This window comes from Hyperoodon ampullatus, assembly GCF_949752795.1.
Source record: "Hyperoodon ampullatus genome assembly, chromosome: 9".
NCBI classification, from domain to species: domain Eukaryota; kingdom Metazoa; phylum Chordata; class Mammalia; order Artiodactyla; family Ziphiidae; genus Hyperoodon; species Hyperoodon ampullatus.
In genome coordinates this window covers 71,561,952-71,579,956 of record NC_136922.1, presented here as the reverse complement: position 1 = coordinate 71,579,956, position 18,005 = coordinate 71,561,952, and the positions used below count along the sequence as shown (strand labels likewise).

The window sequence follows — 18,005 nt, the reverse complement described above, 5'->3', positions numbered from 1 at the left end:
AATGTCACAGAGAATAGACAGTAGCAGAGAAAGACTTGAATCCAGATCTCCTTATTCCAGTCTTCCTGTGACCCTACATTTTTTTAGGCTTATTTGAACTCAGAAGAGAGAGAAGAATCCAGCAAAGTTATAAGCTAAACCAGCTCTAAGGGTCCATTTGGGAAGCAAAGGCCATTTTTAACTTCGGTCCCTTTGGAAACACACCATAGCTTCCACAGATGTCTCATCCTCTTAGTGAGGGCCTCTCTCATGTGACACTCCCTCTCCTCCATTCAACACCCCGTCTCCTCTTACTTTTATCCATGGCACTTAGCATTATTCAGTGTGCTCTGTGTTTTACTTCTTTGTTCAAGACCTCCTCCTACTAGAATCCCTCCACAGGGAAGGCATTTTTGCTTTGTTCACTGCTGAATCTACTGGGCCTAGAATAATATCTGGCACATAGTAGGTGCTCACGGTATATTTGCTGAATGAATACACGAAGAAAGAATTTCCTGGCACTGGCCGTATGTTACTGTCCCCCCACCCCTGTTCTTCTGTAGGGCCAGCCTGCACACAGCGGGGGGAGACAGGTTGCCTTGCAAACCTCCCTCACCGCCCCCCTCCCCACCCCCCGTCTTTGCTGAAGTCAGAGTTGCCGGTCCTTCCAACAGATGAGAGTTGGAAGTCCGCCTCCCAGGAAACACTTACTCTCCGTTTTGCATGACAGTTAATCCCCATGTGGTTTGGACAAGCTAATCACTCATTATGAGAAATTTCTAAGGTAAAAACTCCTGTAGCTGTACTTCCCATTAATCAGTGTGTGTTATAGTCTGTGTGTAAGCACGGCCACTCATCATGTGTCACCTACTCCAAGAAGCAAAGGAATTTTACTACTGTTAACTAACGTCTTTTGCTCTGAAGTACCTTGATTTTTGTGTTGTGTTTTTACCTGCCAAGTCTGTTTGTGGGAAAACTATTGTCAAGAATTTCCTCTCGGATTGTTGAAATAGCACGTGTGCAGACCATTAGCGTTGCAGACCTGTTTTGAGTTGAAATTGATGGCTTCAGAGGACAAAGTTTGTGAGCTTTATTATTATTCCAATATTCTATAATGGAATTGTTAAAATAAATAGCATTGAGAATGTAAAATAAATAGCATTGTGAGCTTATTTATTCGATAATGGAATTGTTAAAATAAATAGCATTGAGAATGTTATGTATGTATGAATACATATATATATATAATGATAAATTTATAGTAATTAAATGAACTGGGTTATAAAAAACAAGAAAACTTGTAAAATTTACTGGACCATTTTCTCTTAAAAATTTTTTTTAATGGATATGGTTAAAACAAAAAGTCTTCAAAGCATACACATATAATTTTACATGTGTTGAAATACGTTGCTTTTCTCCTGGAATTCCAAGTTCATTGCCTTTCCAGGTTGATTTGTATGAGAGTACTGAAAAATTCATAAGACAGAGACCATGTATTAGTTGTTTCCACTAATGTATTCCTTATATACTCTTTGTAAAGGGTGGGTGAGACTTCATCCTTTTTAGAACTTATTCAGTTTCTCTCTTTCATGGCCCATCTGTTTCCTGTTCAGCCAAAGTCATTTGCAAATGATGTTCTCATTAAAAGTTGGTCTTTATGAAGGAAGGTGACCAGGCACACTGGTATTCCTCCATGCTTTTGAAAGCTAGGGTACTTTCTTATAAACCCTTTGGTCAGGAAGTTTGAGAAATTTCCCAAGTGTGGGCATATTTGTATGGTTATCGTTCCTTCTGGTGATTTACTTTCTTAAGGAGAGATTTTTTATTAGGAAAAATAAATATTGCTTTTGGGCCTTCAAATGTTTGAAAGCTATGTTAAGTAAAAGTCAATTCAACCTTGCCAACCTCACCAACATTTACCTTCAAAAACTTTCTAGTCACACTTTGTTTACTTACTTCTCATGTCCGTATCCACTCACTGCTTACCCCTGATTTAATTCTTAAAGGAGAGATCAAAGCAGGCTGCCAAGCGTGTTTGCCTCACTTTGCTAGTTGGCATTATATTCTGTTTTTTTCTTGCAGTAATAAGAAAGGGGCAAGATGAAAAAGCATTCAAGTTTATAAATAGCCAATGGAGAAACAAAAATAGATGATATATGTGTACATAGACTGTGTCAGTTTGAATCCAGGGCCTTTCTCATTTGTTTTATAGCTTGATGGCAAGAAATGTTAAGCCAGGTGTGTCTGTATGACTGACTTATTCTACATCTGTGTTCATAAACACTAATCTGGATTCTTCCAGTAGTGAGATCATTTCATCCATGAATTTTGGAAAAGATTTAAATTGTAACTGTACCCTTTGCAGTCCTATCATTTTCTTCCATTTAGGTATTCTTCTTCTCTAAATGCTGTGACTATAAAGTATTAAGACTAGTTTCTTTGAGCCACCCCTGCTAGGCTGTCACTTTGTAATCGCACCCCCTAAATGAAGTGAGGGAAATATTGAAAAATGGTGAAATTTGACAACACCTTCCTACCCAGGCCTAGTACTGTCCTCCTAAATGTGCATCTTCAGTATTGCTAATTCAGACTAGCAGAAGCTGGCCTTTGCTTTTCTTGGATGTTGGTAGTAAGGGTGGGGACCTTTTTATAAAAGTATAAATATTGTATATTTTACTTTTATATGTATGCTATAACACTATTTTTTATGAACTAAAGTTTTTCTTGATAGAGTACTTTATGACGCTTTTTACTATATATAACAGGGTTTCAATTTTCCTCTCCTACTAGGTGAAATGCGGAATGATTTATACATCACTATAGAAAGGGGAGAATTTGAGAAAGGAGGAAAGAGTGTGGCCAGAAATGTGGAAGTTACGATGTTCATTGTAGAGAGCAGCGGCCAGGCCTTGAAGGTACGTTAATGCTGGATTCTTTTTGGTAAAACAATTCCACATCCTTGCTTTGGGTTCATCTTTAATGCGATCAGTTAATTTCCGATTTGCAGTATTTCCAGTCTTATTTTTCTTTTCCACCCCTGTGTATTTTTTTTTTAATTATGAAAATGCCTTTCAGAAAAGAAAATAGGGAAAAAAAAAGGCTTTTACGGTTTAATTGTGTCAGCAATGTCCTCATAACAGCTATTCCTTAAAAGCAGCATTTTTATGCCATTTCATTTTTCCCCTTTCATCTGTCATAGTTTTGAAGATGCATGCTTTTGCTTTTGGCAATTTGGTAAAACAAAACAAAAATCATATGTCATCCTATGTATTTTCATTTTAACCAAAATAGGGCGTGAGGATTAAGCTCTCACTAATTGGGGTTATAATATCACGTTCCTTTATGGAAGAAGTGTTTCATGTGAGCCCGGGGCTTAGTGAGTTTTATAGGAAGGCACAGCACAGGCTTTTGGCTGTGGCAGGTTGAGAATTTTATCATGTGGTTGACTCCAAATTGGGCACGCAGTTGCCATCTCACTCATGTCACTGAGGTCCACCCTTAGCCGAGTAGACCCTGGGAGACCAGCCTCAGGATGAAACAGACACAGCCTGTCAGCAGAAGCGAGTGCAGAAACAGGCCTGTAAAGAACTGAGGCGGTAATTTCACCTGAAGTGCTATTTGGGGAGCAGGCAGATACGGCAAAGCAATTGCTCTGCTCCTCCAAATGAAGCTGTCTTTAACCTGCATGTTTCCTTTATTAGGATTTTATCTCCTTTGGCTCTGGAGAGCCACCAGCTAGCGAGTACCACTCCTTTGTGCTTTATCATAACAACAGTCCCAGGTGGTCTGAGCTACTGAAGCTTCCTATCCCTGTGGATAAATTCAGGGGAGCGCACATCCGCTTCGAGTTCCGGCATTGTTCCAGTAAGTGTTTGGCAGGATTGTCTCCATGGCTTTGTGGTGCTGGGTAGTCTGCTAACTGAGCTGAAACAGCAGTGTGGGCTAATCTGTAGAAAGTGTGTGACAAACCAGAGACCTCCACAAAGGAGAAACGAAGGTGAGTGAAGTCCTGGGAGGCGAATGGGCTCACTTCTCGAAGAACCAATAACCTCTGTGGAAACATAGATGCAAGAGGGGAAGGAAACAGAATACCTATGGAAATCTACAGGGTTCTTCTTAAGTTGGTCACTTTCATAAAAACCAGTTCATCACTCTCACAGTCTGGAAAGACTAGATAGAAAGAGAAGATGCAGCAGTAAAGACCTGACTGGCTCAGGTGGTTTTAGGCAGTCCTGACCCATCTGCTGTCTCTCCAGCCAAGAGCTGATCCAGCTCTCAGACAGCTCAGGGGAACTCTCGGGGACTTTCCTAGGCATGTGAAGTCACTAGAAAAGCCTCTGATTGGCTCCAATTCATATTGATTTGTATATATCTACATCACCGTGCATTCTCAAACAGTATTCAAATGAGGATCAAGTAATGTCAACTCAAACAGGTCTTAGAGATGATGTGAAGTAATTTCCCCACTTTATAGATCTAAAAAACCCAAGACATACAGACGTTACAGGATTTATTCATGTGGACGTTACTTATCCATAAAGTTATCATTTCCTGTTGTCTCTATTTTAATTCTTTTGCATTCATTACCACCCTCTGAAGCCCCCACTCCCTGCCTCCACCAGCCCCCAGTCCAGGGATCTTCTGGTTTTCCCTGTGCCCCAGAATTGTGCACTTCTGGTAGTGTACATTGTGACCAGAGAAGGTTCTGGTGAATCTTGCTTCAAGAGCAGTATAATAATCAAGAGAGAGACTTCCCTGGTGGCACAGTGGTTAAGAATCCACCTGCCAATGCAGAGGACATGGGTTCGAGCCCTGGTCTGGGAAGATACCACATGCCGTGGAGCAACTAAGCCTGTGTGCCACAACTACTGAAGCCCACACACCTAGAGCCCTTGCTCCGCAACAAGAGAAGCCACTGCAATGAGAAGCCCACGCACCGCAACGAAGAGTAGCCCCCTCTTGCTGCAACTAGAGAAAGCCCGCATGCAGCAGCAAGGACCCAACACAGCCATAAATAAATAAATAGATAGATAGATAAATAAATAAATAAATAAAATCAAGAGATAGAGAAGAGTCACATTATTGGGGAAGCAGCAGGCTCCTCTCCAGTCTGAAAGGAATGGAGGCATTGCCAGTAGATATGCAGTGACCTCGCCTGAGTGCTATGTAACTCGCCCAAGATTCAGGTAGAGGAGAAGGACTCTGTCTTGTTGTTGGGACTTTGGAATGTTTTGGACTTAGCTCAGAAGCTCCACAAGTTATGCTTTTGTGGATGTTTCAGAATATAGAGAGATGGCTAGCAGGGTCTTACCATTCTTCCAAATTCCTAGAAGAATTTCATGGGTAGGATTTAAAGTGGGAAAAAATAAAGGACTTTCCATGGTGCCATACCCTTCCTTCCTCTAGTCTTTGTTATAAATTCTCACTTGGGCCTAAAATGAGCTTTGAGCTTTAAGGAAGAAAAAGAGGGAAATAAAAGTGAAATGGGAGAAAAAGGAGAAAGAACATTTGGAGAAAGTTACTATAACTCAGAACTTGGAAACTGGACTAAAGGTGATTTTCAGTAGAACCTGTTAGATCTCTGCCATCTTGTCCTTGTACTTCAAACATTGTCCACAGGGTTTTGTTTTGGTTTTTTTTTAATGTTCATTGTTAAAATTCAGAAGAAACAGCAACATGTAAAGAAGAAAGAAAATCCCTACAAATAATCAGTGTAGTCATTTTATCACATGAACTTCCAAGTGTTCTTTGTGTGTACATGTATTTATTTTAAAATATTTATTCATGAAACAAATATTTATTAAATACCTGCTATATGTCAGCCATTTTACTGGGCATTGAAAATACATCAGTGAACACAACAAAATACCTCCTCTCATAGATCTTTCACTCTAGAGATGAAAGACAGACAACACTTGAGCAAATAAATCTATAATATATCAAGTAGTGTTAAATACAGTGAAGAAGACTAAACTGGAGTTAGGTGCTAGAAAGCAGTGGTGCTATGTTGCTGTTTTACATAGGGCTCTCTGATAAAGAGGTGTGTCGACAACAACATAAAAGAAGTGAAGGTGTGAGCCTTTGGCTATCTGGGGAAAAAATATTTCAGGCATATAGAACAGTAAGTATAAAACACTTGAAGTTGAAACATGGTTGGCACGAAACATGGTTGGCACTTTCAAGGAATAACAGGGAGGCCAGAATGAGCAAGTGAGAGAGTTTGGAGGTGAGGATCAGAGAGGTAGCAAGGGAGCGAGATCCCCTATTGTCTTTTAGGTCATGGGAAGGACTTTGGACTTTGTTTGGAGTGAGAAGAGGCATTAGAGGCTTTAGTTTGAAGTCTGGCTGCTATATGGATGATAGATTGTAGGTGGGCCAGATGGGAACAGGCCATTTAGGAGGCTTATGCAGTCCTCAAATTAAGAGATTTAAAAGGTTTGATTCTTGTCTACAGATTTATTGACAGATTGGATGTGAAAGAAGGAGAAAGTTCAAGGTTGACCCCAAGATTTTGGCCTCATTATGAACTGGTCATTTAATGAAGTGGGGAAGACAACAGGAAGAATCTGTTTGGAGAGCAAAAATCAAACATTCCATTTTAAATATGTTAAGGCTGAGAAGTCTATTAGACATTCAAGATATCAAGTAGGCAGTTGAATGAGATCCAAGCTGAAGACTTAAACTTGATAATGAGAACATATAGTTCAGTGGTGTGCTGTAAATATTTAACCAGCACTCAGGGTGATGGAGAGGGGGAGGGGAAGCCCTAAATTATAGCATTTGCTGATTCCATGGGGTAAATACTCCCACCATGGTCAATTTCAAGCTGCCAACATGACATCACTGATCTTGGAGTTGGGGAAAAATGCACACTGTCAGCTCTTGTGAGCCAGTACAGACCAGCTCCAGCACATCACAGACGTCGAAGATTTTCAAAGCCATGAGACTGGTGAGATGTCTAAGTAAGTTAAGATAGCAAGGGAAGTCCAAGGATGGATCCCTGGGGCACTGACACCTTTAGATTTGGGGAGAATGTAAAGTAGCCATTACGTGGATTAAGAAGGAATAGCCAGTGAGGTTGAAGGAGAATGGAGGAAGAATAGAATCCAGGAGACTAAATGAAGAAAGTTTTTCAAGAGGGAATTGATCAGATGTGTCAGGTGCCAGTGATAAATAAGGTAAGGACAGAGAAATTATCACCTGATTTGACATCACGGAGGTCATTGAACCTGACAAGTTGTTCTAGTGGATTTGTGGTGGTGAAAGCCTGGCTGGAGTGAGTCAAAGAGTAAGCTAGAGAAAAGGGCAGGCAGTGAGTATAGACAAATCTTTTGAGAAACTTTGCTATAAAGAATACAGGTGAGCAGAGAAATGGGATAGTAGCTATAAAAAAAAAGTGGGTCACCAGAAGTTGGTTTTTTGGTGTTGTTCTTTTTTAAGTTGGAGCATTTAAAACATGTTTGTTAGAGAGAAATCATTCAGTAGAGAAGAGAAACTGGTGTAGAAGAGTGGGGACAGCTGTAGGAGCAGTGTCCTTGAGTTGGGGAAGGAGCAGGGGGCCCGGTGCTCAAGATTAAGAATTCGCCTTGGGTAAGAGCAGTTCACACCTAGTACAGGAAGACAGATGCAGGTGGGTAATAGGTGGATGCTAGGGCATGTGGGAATTCTCTCTACATGAGCTGAAAGTGAGGGAAGTGTCAAGGTATTGGAGGCTTGAGAGGAGAGGAGAATGGATGAAATTATTGTCTGGAAAAGTAGAAGAGTGAGTTTATTAGGTAAATGTAGGAAGTTTGCCTATCCCAGGGCGCTTTTGTGGTTAGTGCACATTAATTAAACTTAGATTAGTGTAGGCATGGAATGAGCCACAAATTGGATTTTACAAGGGTGCAGTGTTATTAGTGGAAGTGTGGAGGGGGGAGGGGTTGAGGGTATTTTCAAGGAAGTGATTAGAATGATGGACCACAGAAATGGGAAGTTGGAGTGGAGGGGATGGAGGGATGGGTCAATAAACTGGGGGTCCCAAGGGGCAGAAATGTTGGAGTTGAGGTACAAGAAAGAATGAGTTGAAAAGTTAGGAAGTAGAATCCATGAACTCAGGGTTTTTATTAGTAAAAGGGGATTGTGTTATGCATATTATATGTAACAGTCCATTCAGTTTATTAATCCTGATCTAATAGCTCAGGACAAAAGGCCATGCACTTTAAACTTTGTTTGGTATTTATTTTTATTTTATAGCAGAAGGCAAGTTTGGGGAAACTGTTGCTTTGTTCCTTATCTTTGCTAATTTTATGCATCTTGGATTCATTTTATCTTTCTGAATTGAATACCAAAAACCACACCAAAATGACAGTCAAATCAACTTAGAAAATTATTTGTAAATAAGTCTTCTCCCCTAAATCATAAGTTCCATACCCAGCACGCTCATTGACATAGAAATCTCTTCCCAGAGATCTTTGCTGTGACTTTTGTTTAACTTTAAAGAGTATTGATATTTCCCCTGTTTACTTCTGGGGTTGAAATCAATGATTTAAAAAGTAGAAGAACCGTTGCTATAATCACATTTTCAGGGATGTCCTCATGCTAGGGGCCTAAGCTAGCCAGCCAGAATTACTACACATTTTCAGGGATGTCCTCATGCTAGGGGCCTAAGCTAGCCAGAATTACTACTCTCTGTGCAGGGTTCCACATCCCTGTGGTTAAATGCCAGAAGCAATGTGTTTGCTGCTAGAGCCTCTTGTCTAATCCTCAGGATCACCATATCTGGCACCTCTAGTGAGGGTCTTACTGCATCCCAAAGCTGGACTTCTCTATCAAGTATAACCTCCACTTATGCACTTGCGTGGGAGAGTATAATCATCCAGCCCATAATGGCTGCCAGCCCTGCAACTTTTCCCTACATGTCTAAATACAAGGAGAGGGTCCAGTTGAACAAACCAGGTTCTTTCCATGCTTTCTCCATTTTTGGAGAAAAGGAAGGTGTGTGGAAATAACTGCAGTGACACTGAAGAGATCTAGAACAGGTTACCTGACATTGTAAGATCTCAATTTCCTTCTCTATAAACAATTGCCAATGACCCTTGACATGTTTAGCTGTTGAAATTCACAATTAGGCATCTGAAAACTTCATTGCCTCATTTCCGACTTCCCGAATACTACTGCAGTAAGCTCTTATCAAACTATAGAATGCTGTTTATGTTTTTCAGCATACCTTATTCCAAGGAGGTGGCTTCCATAGGGCTCTGTGTTTACACACGTGGCTGTAGGGAGAGTTCTGTCATGGACCAAAGCAGAGCTGAGAGCCTCCCCTTCCAGGAGGAGTAAGCAAAATATTGCATTTCACATTCATTCATTCACTCGTCATTTGTTTACTGTACATTTATTGAGAACCTACTATGTTCTTGGAATTCTTTGAGATACCAAGCATAGATTAACTTAATTAGACAAGAATCCTGCCCTCCATGGGGCTTACATTCAGGAGTGGAGGGTAGGTTGTGAGGAGAAGAAACAGGAAATCCACAAATTAAAAAAAAAAAAAACACCATAATTTCAGATAGTGAATCCCATGAAGCAAATTAGTCAAGGAATGTAACTTGCAAATTATAAGGCAGGAACATGGGGTTAGAGGGTGGCTACTGTACATAGAGGTCCCATCATAAAAGCTGCTCTTCATTGTGTAAAAGGAGCTGGCGTGTGTGTGTGTCCAGGGGTATATTTCTTGATGATCACGCATCGTCACAGTCTATGTATCTGAACACAGTTGTGTAAGCATACACTTAAATAATTGACTAATTTTCACAGAGAATTATACTCAGTATCTTGTAATAACCTATAAGGGAAAAGAATCTGAAAAAAATATATATATATATTACTGAATCACTTTGCCGTACACCTGAAACTGACACAACATTGTAAATCAACTATACTTCAATTAATTCAAAAAAATTGACTAATTTTTTTTTCCCCTACAGCAAAGGAGAAAGGAGAGAAGAAGTTGTTTGGCTTCTCCTTCGTCCCCCTGATGCAGGAAGATGGTAGGACTCTTCCAGATGGCACTCACGAGCTCATTGTGCATAAGGTAACATCAGTCAGATGTTGGGGGCAGCTGTGAAAAACAGGGCTGAATTATTAGCTCACTGTCTTATCCTTACTATGGAAAAGAGAAAAAAATGACTGCAAAGATACTCTTCTGGAAGATTGCTGACAGGGAGAGTGTCTTTTGAGAATATTGTCTCTATGTTCTTTCATATTCTAACACCTACTTTAAAGATTATTTATTTTTTTCATCTTAACTGAAGTGTAGGTATTTGGGTAAGTCTATAGGGTGACCTTAAAGTCCTTTCCCTTGCTGTGATAGGATTAGATAAACCTTACAAATAAATTTTTAAATATTCCCAATACCTGCTTTCTTATCTGAAGATCTGTATACCCCCAGAAGCAAATTTAGCAAAGTCAGCTTTACATTTTTCTTGTCTGCTGCTCTCACTAAGCAAGCAGAGAAATGGCTGTTCTTTGTCATGACAACTTTAGTGGTTGTTACTTTCTATTTTTTGCATCAAGAATTGTCATAAAAACATTTGGGATAAAGGATAGTGTAGGAGGCAACAAAAAGAAAACTCACGAAACAAGAGATCCTTAGAAGTTATCAGAGAATACCAGTAATAATGAAGTATAGAATAAAAACACTAGCAACTATGAAAGAGAGAATTAAAGTACATGATCTTCTCCAAAATATTTCTCCTTTGCATTTCTCCATTTCTGTAAGCACATGCTATTCCAAGCTCTTGTCAACTCTCACCTGGGCTAACTAGTCCTGCCGACCTGCACCTTTTCTCCCTCTAGTCCACTTTCCAGCCAGCCAGGGCGACCCATCTAAGGGGCAGATCTCACCAGGCCCCTTTCTGATATAAACCCACTGAAAAGCTCCCCATTGCCAAGAGGGAAAATTGCAGGCTCTCAGCGTGTGTCAGGCTGCCTCTTCCCTATTGCTTCACCTCTCACCACTTCCGGTCGTCTACCTGATGCCATAGCCACATCCAGCTCTTTCCGGTTCCTCACCTCCTGCCTGCTGGTTCCCCCTGCTCCACCCGGCACTCCTGGCACACCTGCCTCCCCCTGTCTCCCCGCAGCTGACACCTCCTCATCCACAGAGGCGCACCTTGGCCAGAACCTTTATTCAGGAGAATGGTCCCCACGCCCCAGACCCCTACTCCCTGGATTTCCAGCTGGCTAAGAAAAGCTCCCATGAGTTCCCTGGATATCTGCACACACCTCTTACCATTGTCCTCATTACATTGTCCCATGATTGTCTGATGATCCCTTGATTTAACTCTGGTAGATATAGGAGCCCTTCAGGAGAAACAACTGTGTCAGAGAGGTTCTGGCATGCAGCAGATGCGTGGTGAAGATATACTGAATGAATGAAGGAGATTACAAACAAAAACTTTCTTTACCTTTGGATTATTGCTAGTAAAATGAGTGTCCCTGCACAAGACACCTGGTCATTTTTGTTTGTGTATGTATATGTATGTGTATATTTCTTGAATCGTTTATTTTCTAGTTCTTTGTTCAACACATTGACTACAAACCACAGGGCAGGCCCTCTTCTAGTGACTGGGAATATAGTGGTGAACAAAACAGTTAATGTCCCTCCATTTCTGACATGTACATTCTCTAGACTTCAAAAGTGACTCAGGGCTTCCCTGGTGGCACAGTGGTTGAGAGTCCGCCTGCCGATGCAGGGGACACGGGTTTGTGCCCCGGTCTGGGAGGATCCCACATGCCGCGGAGCGGCTGGGCCCGTGAGCCATGGCTGCTGGGCCTGCGCGTCCGGAGCCTGTGCTCCGCAACGGGAGAGGCCACAGCAGTAAGAGGCCCGTGTACCGCAAAAAAAAAAAAAAAGTGACTTAAAGGAGCTCACAGTGTTAAAATACAAAGAAAAAATATTTTAAAGCAGAGTAACCACTAAAGCAAACAGAGGCGCTAAATGCACTAGACACCTGAGATGATCTATTTGTATCACCTTTAGGTCTGAGGCCCCTTTATGTGATATGGGTAACATGACAGCCAATGTCTTCAGCTACAGTTTTCCAAAAGACATAAATCGTACTTGATATGAATGTTTGTGATCTTGCCTCTGCATACCATTAAATCTTCACACAGAAAAGGCAGATCTAAGGTTATCATTAGCTTCCTAATAATATTTAGAAGAATAAATCACTTCTTTATGGCATTTCACCATGTGGGCTCTCTCACCTGTGGGTCAGAGGGTGTTTTTTGGGCAGGTGCTAAGTTTCCAGTCAAGTTCAGGTTGATTTCCTCTAAACTAGTATGAATAACACCAAAATTCTTACTTGCTAATTAGAGATACCCATACACTTAAAATGCCAGGAGGACAAGTAGCAGAGCTTCCTTCTCCATGTGAGCATTTAGGAGTCCAACTGGTATTGATTCCCACACAATCATTCTACTCCGTTACCAGGGGCCTGTTGTGATGCCTTTGGCAGAACCATTTTTCTCAGAAGTAGAGCTTTGAATCATCTCAAGCCCTTCCACAAATTTTCACTGAATACCCAGAATTACAATCCATAAAGCATTATGAAAATTTATTTGAGCATCAACAATTTAAACAAAAGGTGTTCCCAATGATCTTTCTCCATCACAAAGGAGGCTAAGGATGGTATCTGTAGATCATCTAATTTGGGGCAGACCTACATTGTGTGGATCCATCAGGAAGCATTAGCTCCACAGAAAAACCCTAAGTAGCTGAGTTGTCTTATGATTAGGGTTATTGTTGCTTAAAGAGGTATGGAATACCTGCCAAGCATAACATCTTATGTTTTTCGTCTAGTTGATGCCATGGTTTTCTTTTTCATAACACTGAGCCAAGAAGTTCAGTTTCAGCTTAAGGCCACTTGCAGGTTATGATTATAAAACCATATTATGAGCATAATGCTTATCCTTCCTCTGCCATGGCAGGAAGAAGCACAGCCTCCTGATGACTGCAGCCTTGAATTTATTAATTAAAAAAAATTGAGCAAAAAAAACAAAGAAAGTTAGGGAGACGAGTGGATTTCAAATTACTGGGTAAAAAAAATAGCCCATTTAATAAGTGGTGTTGAGATGACCACAGCGGGTGTTAGAGGGAAAAATAAAGAGCTGGATCACTACCTTGCTTCTTAAACCAAAGCAATTTCCAGATTATATGTAAAAAATAAAACTGTAAGAGCCTACATACTATGAGTGAACATTTTTAGAAAGTTTAGGTAAAGAGGGCCTTTCTAATGATGCCTCTCAAATGTTACAAATCAGGTACAAAAAAATGTGTAACTTTGGCTAAATAAAGTTTAAAACCTTTTTATTGATAAAATCATCATAATCAAAGGTAAAAAACACATGATAAACTGAAACATAGTTGCAACACAGCTTACAAAGCGGGACTATTCCAAATTTACCAAAAGTTATCACAAATAAGTAAAAAAAAAAAAGAAAAAATTTGCTAAATGCTACAAACAAGCTATTCAAAAATAATAAATGCAAGAATATAAAATAAATATATGAAAAATCAAAGAAATGTAAGTTAAATAAAGAATGGGAAATCTTTTGGCCTATTAGGTTGGTAAAGACTTTTAAAACTGAGAATTGGCAAAGGTTAAAGGGAAACGAACACTCTCTTGCATTCATAGAGGGAAATGTGAATAGTATTGTCTTTCTGGAGGACAGTTTGGCAACACAGTATTTTAAATGTGTATATCCTTTGGCTTAGCCATTCCACATCTTGGTATTTATTGGAAGAAAATAATCAGATAAGGTAAGCAAACATGATTCAACTATGATCAATACAGACTCCTTAAAATATGGAAAAACTTGAAAGTAATCTACATGACCAATAACATAGGTCTGGTTAGATACATGAGTTAGTTATATCCATATAATGAATGAAATACTACATAGTTATTGAAATAATGTCTAGTGGAAATTTTTATGTGCATAGAAAAATGTTTATAATATATTTATAAACAGCATTTTATATATGCATACATTTAGTGTAAGACCATTTTTATAAAATTATGTAACTGCATGTCCACATGTATATAAGTGCATAGCAATGCTTGGAAGGATGTCCTAAAATATTAACAACGACTTTATTTTTACATTTCTTTCTTTTTTCTTCTTCCTTTTCAGTGGTTCACATGAAAGTTTTTTTTTTTTTTACATCTTTATTGGAGTATAATTGCTTTACAATGGTGTGTTAGTTTCTGCTGTATAACAAAGTGAATCACCTATACATATACATACATCCCCATATCTCCTCCTCTTGCATCTCCCTCCCACCCTCCCTATCCCACCCCTCTAGGTGGTCACAAAGCACCGAGCTGATCTCCCTGTGCTATGCAGCTGCTTCCCACTAGCTATCTGTTTTACATTTGGTAGTGTATATATGTCCATGCCACTATCTCACTTCATCCCAGCTTACCCTTCTCCCTCCCCGTGTCCTAAAGTCCAATTCTATGTCTGCGTCTTTATTCCTGTCCTGCCCCTAGGTTCTTCAGAAACATTTTTTTTTTTTAAGATTCCATATATATGTGTTAGCATACAGTATTTGTTTTTCTCTTTCTGACTTACTTCACTCTGTATGACAGTCTATAGGTCCATCCACCTCTTTACAAATAACTCAATTTCATTTCTTTTTATGGCTGAGTAATATTCTATTGTATATATATGCCACATCTTCTTTATCCATTCATCTGTCGATGGACACTTAGGTTGCTTCCATGTCCTGGCTATTGTAAATAGAGCTGCAATGAACATTGTGGTACATGACTCTTTTTGAATTATGGTTTTCTCAGGGTATATGCCCAGTAGTGGGATTGCTGGGTCGTATGGTAGTTCTATTTTTAGTTTTTTAAGGAACCTCCATACTGTTTTCCACAGTGGCTGTATCAATTTACATTCCCACCAATAGTGCAAGAGGGTTCCGTTTTCTCCACACCCTCTCCAGAATTTACTGTTTGTAGATTTTTTGATGATGGACATTCTGACTGGTGTGAGGTGATACCTCATTGTAGTTTTGATTTGCATTTCTCTAATGATTAGTGATGTTGAGCATACATTCATGTGTTTGTTGGTAATCTGTATATCTTTGGAGAAATGTCTATTGAGGTTTTCTGCCTGTTTTTGGACTGGGTTGTTTGTTTTTTTGATATTGAGCTGCATGAGCTGCTAGTATATTTTGGAGATTAATCCTTTGTCAGTTGCTATGTTTGCAAATATTTTCTTCCATTCTGAGGATTGTCTTTTCATCTTGTTTATGGTTTCCTTTGCTGTGCAAAAGCTTTGAAGTTTCATTAGGTCCCATTTGTTTATTTTTGTTTTTATTTCCATTTCTCTAGGAGGTGGGTCAAAAAGGATCTTGCTGTGATTTATGTCATAGAGTGTTCTGCCTATGTTTTCCTCTAAGAGTTTTATAGTTTCTGGCCTTACATTTAGGTCTTTAACCCATTTTGAGTTTATTTTTGTGTATGGTGTTAGGGAGTGTTCTAATTTCATTCTTTTACATGTAGCTGTCCAGTTTTCCCAGCACCACTTATTGAAGAGACTGTCTTTTCTCCACTGTATATTCTTGCCTCCTTTATCAAAGATAGGGTGACTGTATGTGCATGCATTTATCTCTGGGCTTTCTATCCTGTTGCACTGATCTATATTTCTGTTTCTGTGCAGGTACCATACTGTCTTGTTTACTGTAGCTTTATAGTATAGCCTGAAGTCAGGGAGCCTGATTCCTCCAGCTCCGTTTTTCTTTCTCAAGATCGTTTGGCTATTCAGGGTCTTTTGTGTTTCCATACAAAGTGTGCAATTTTTTTGTTCTAGTTCTGTGAAAAATGCCATTGGTAGTTTGATAGGGATTCCATTGAATCTGTAGATTTCTTTGGGTAGTAGAGTCATTTTCACAGTGTTGATTCTTCCTATCCAAGAACATGGTATATCTCTCCATCTGTTTGTATCATCTTTAATTTCTTTCATCAGTGTCTTATAGTTTTCTGCATACAGGTCTTTTGTCTCTTTAGGAAGGCTTATTCCTAGGTATTTTATTCTTTTTGTTGCAATGGTAAATGGGAGTGTTTCCTTAATTTCTCTTTCAGATTTTTCATCATTAGTGTATAGGAGTGCAAGAGATTGCTGTGCATTAATTTTGTATCCTGCTACTTTACCAAATTCATTGATTAGCTCTAGTAGTTTTCTGGTAGCATCTTTAGGATTCTCTATGTATAGTATCATGTCTTCTGCAAACAGTGACAGTTTTACTTCTTTTCTGATTTGGATTCCTTTTATTTCTTTTTCTTCTCTGACTGCTGTGGTTAAAACTTCCAAAACTATGTTGAATAGTAGTGGTGAGAGTGGGCAACCTTCTCTTGTTCCTGATCTTAGTGGAAATGGTTTCAGTTTTTCACCATTGAGGATGATGTTGGCTGTGGGTTTTTCATATATGGCCTTTATTATGTTGAGGTTCCCTCTATGACTACTTTCTGGAGGGTTTTTATGATAAATGGGTATTGAATTTTGTCAAAAGCTTTTTCTGCATCTGTTGAGATGATCATATGGTTTTTATCCTTCAATTTGTTAATATGGTGTATCACATTGATTGATTTGCATATATTGAAGAATCCTTGCGTTCCTGGGAGAAACCCTACTGGATCATAGTGTATGATCCTTTTAATGTACTGTTGGATTCTGTTTGCTAGTATTTTGTTGAGGATTTTTGCATCTATGTTCATCAGTTATATTGGCCAGTAGTTTTCTTTGTTTGTGACATCTTTGTCTGGTTTTGGTATCAGGGTGATGATGGCCTCGTAGAATGAGTTTTGAAGGGTTCCTCCCTCTGCTATATTTTGGAAGAGTTTGAGAAGGATAGGTGTTAGCTCTTCTCTAAATGTTTGATAGAATTTGCCTGTGAAGCCACCTGGTCCTGGGCTTTTGTTTGTTGGAAGATTTTTAATCACAGTTTCAATTTCAGTGCTTGTGGTTTGTCTGTTTATATTTTCTATTTCTTCCTGGTACAGTCTTGGAAGGTTGTGCTTTTCTAAGAATTTGTCCAGTTCTTTCAGGTTGTCCATTTTATTGGCATATAGTTTCTTGTAGTAATCTCTCATGATCTTTTGTATTTCTGCAGTGTCAGTTGTTACTTCTCCTTTTTCATTTCTAATTCTATTGATGTGAGTCTTCTCCCTTTTTTTCTAGATGAGTCTGGCTAATGGTTTATCAATTTTGTTTATCTTCTCAAAGAACCAGCTTTTGGTTTTATTGATCTTTGCTATTGTTTCCTTCATTTCTTTTTCATTTATTTCTGATCTGATCTTTATGATTTCTTTCCTTCTGCTAACTTTGGGAGTTTTTTGTTCTTCTTTCTCCTATTGCTTTAATTGTAAGGTTAGGTTGTTTTTTGAGATGTTTCTTGTTTCTTGAGGTAGGACTGTATTGCTATAAACAGCCCTCTTTGAACTGATTTTACTGCATCTCATAGGTTTTGGGTCATCATGTTTTCATTGTCATTTGTTTCCAGGTATTTTTTTATTTCTTCAATGATCTCTTGATTATTTAATAGTGTATTATTTAGCCGCCATGTGTTTGTATTTTTTACAGCTCTTTTCCTGTAATTGATATCTAGTCTCATAGCATTGTGGTCAGAAAAGATACTTGATACGACTTCAATTTTCTTAAATTCACCAAGGCTTGATTTGTGACCCAAGCTATGATCTATCCTGGAGAATGTTCCATGAGTACTTGAGAAAAAAGTACATTCTGTTGTTTTGGATGGAATGTCCTATAACTATCAGTTAAGTCCATCTTGTTTAATGTATCATTTAAAGCTGTGTTTCCTTATTTATTTTCATTTTGGTTGATCTGTCCATTGGTGAAAGTGGGGTGTTAAAGTTCCCTACTATGATTGTGTTACTGTTGATTTCCCCTTTTATCATTGTTAGCATTTGCCTTGTGTATTGAGATGCTTCTGTACTGGGTGCATAAATATT

General features: G+C 39.1%; 1 protein-coding gene across 2 annotated transcripts in view; it reads left to right on the top strand.

The window, feature by feature from the left end:
* The window catches only part of DOCK4 (dedicator of cytokinesis 4), a gene marked incomplete at its 5' end in the record, with an annotated part of 498,756 nt that overhangs the window by 314,295 nt on the left and 166,456 nt on the right, over positions 1-18,005 (top strand). For both annotated transcript variants that reach the window (XM_079712023.1, XM_079712022.1), the window contains 3 exons: positions 2,770-2,894; positions 3,681-3,843; positions 9,948-10,054. In XM_079712023.1, coding sequence (XP_079568149.1) covers positions 2,770-2,894; positions 3,681-3,843; positions 9,948-10,054 — 395 coding nt within the window. The remainder of the gene's footprint in view (positions 1-2,769; positions 2,895-3,680; positions 3,844-9,947; positions 10,055-18,005) is intronic.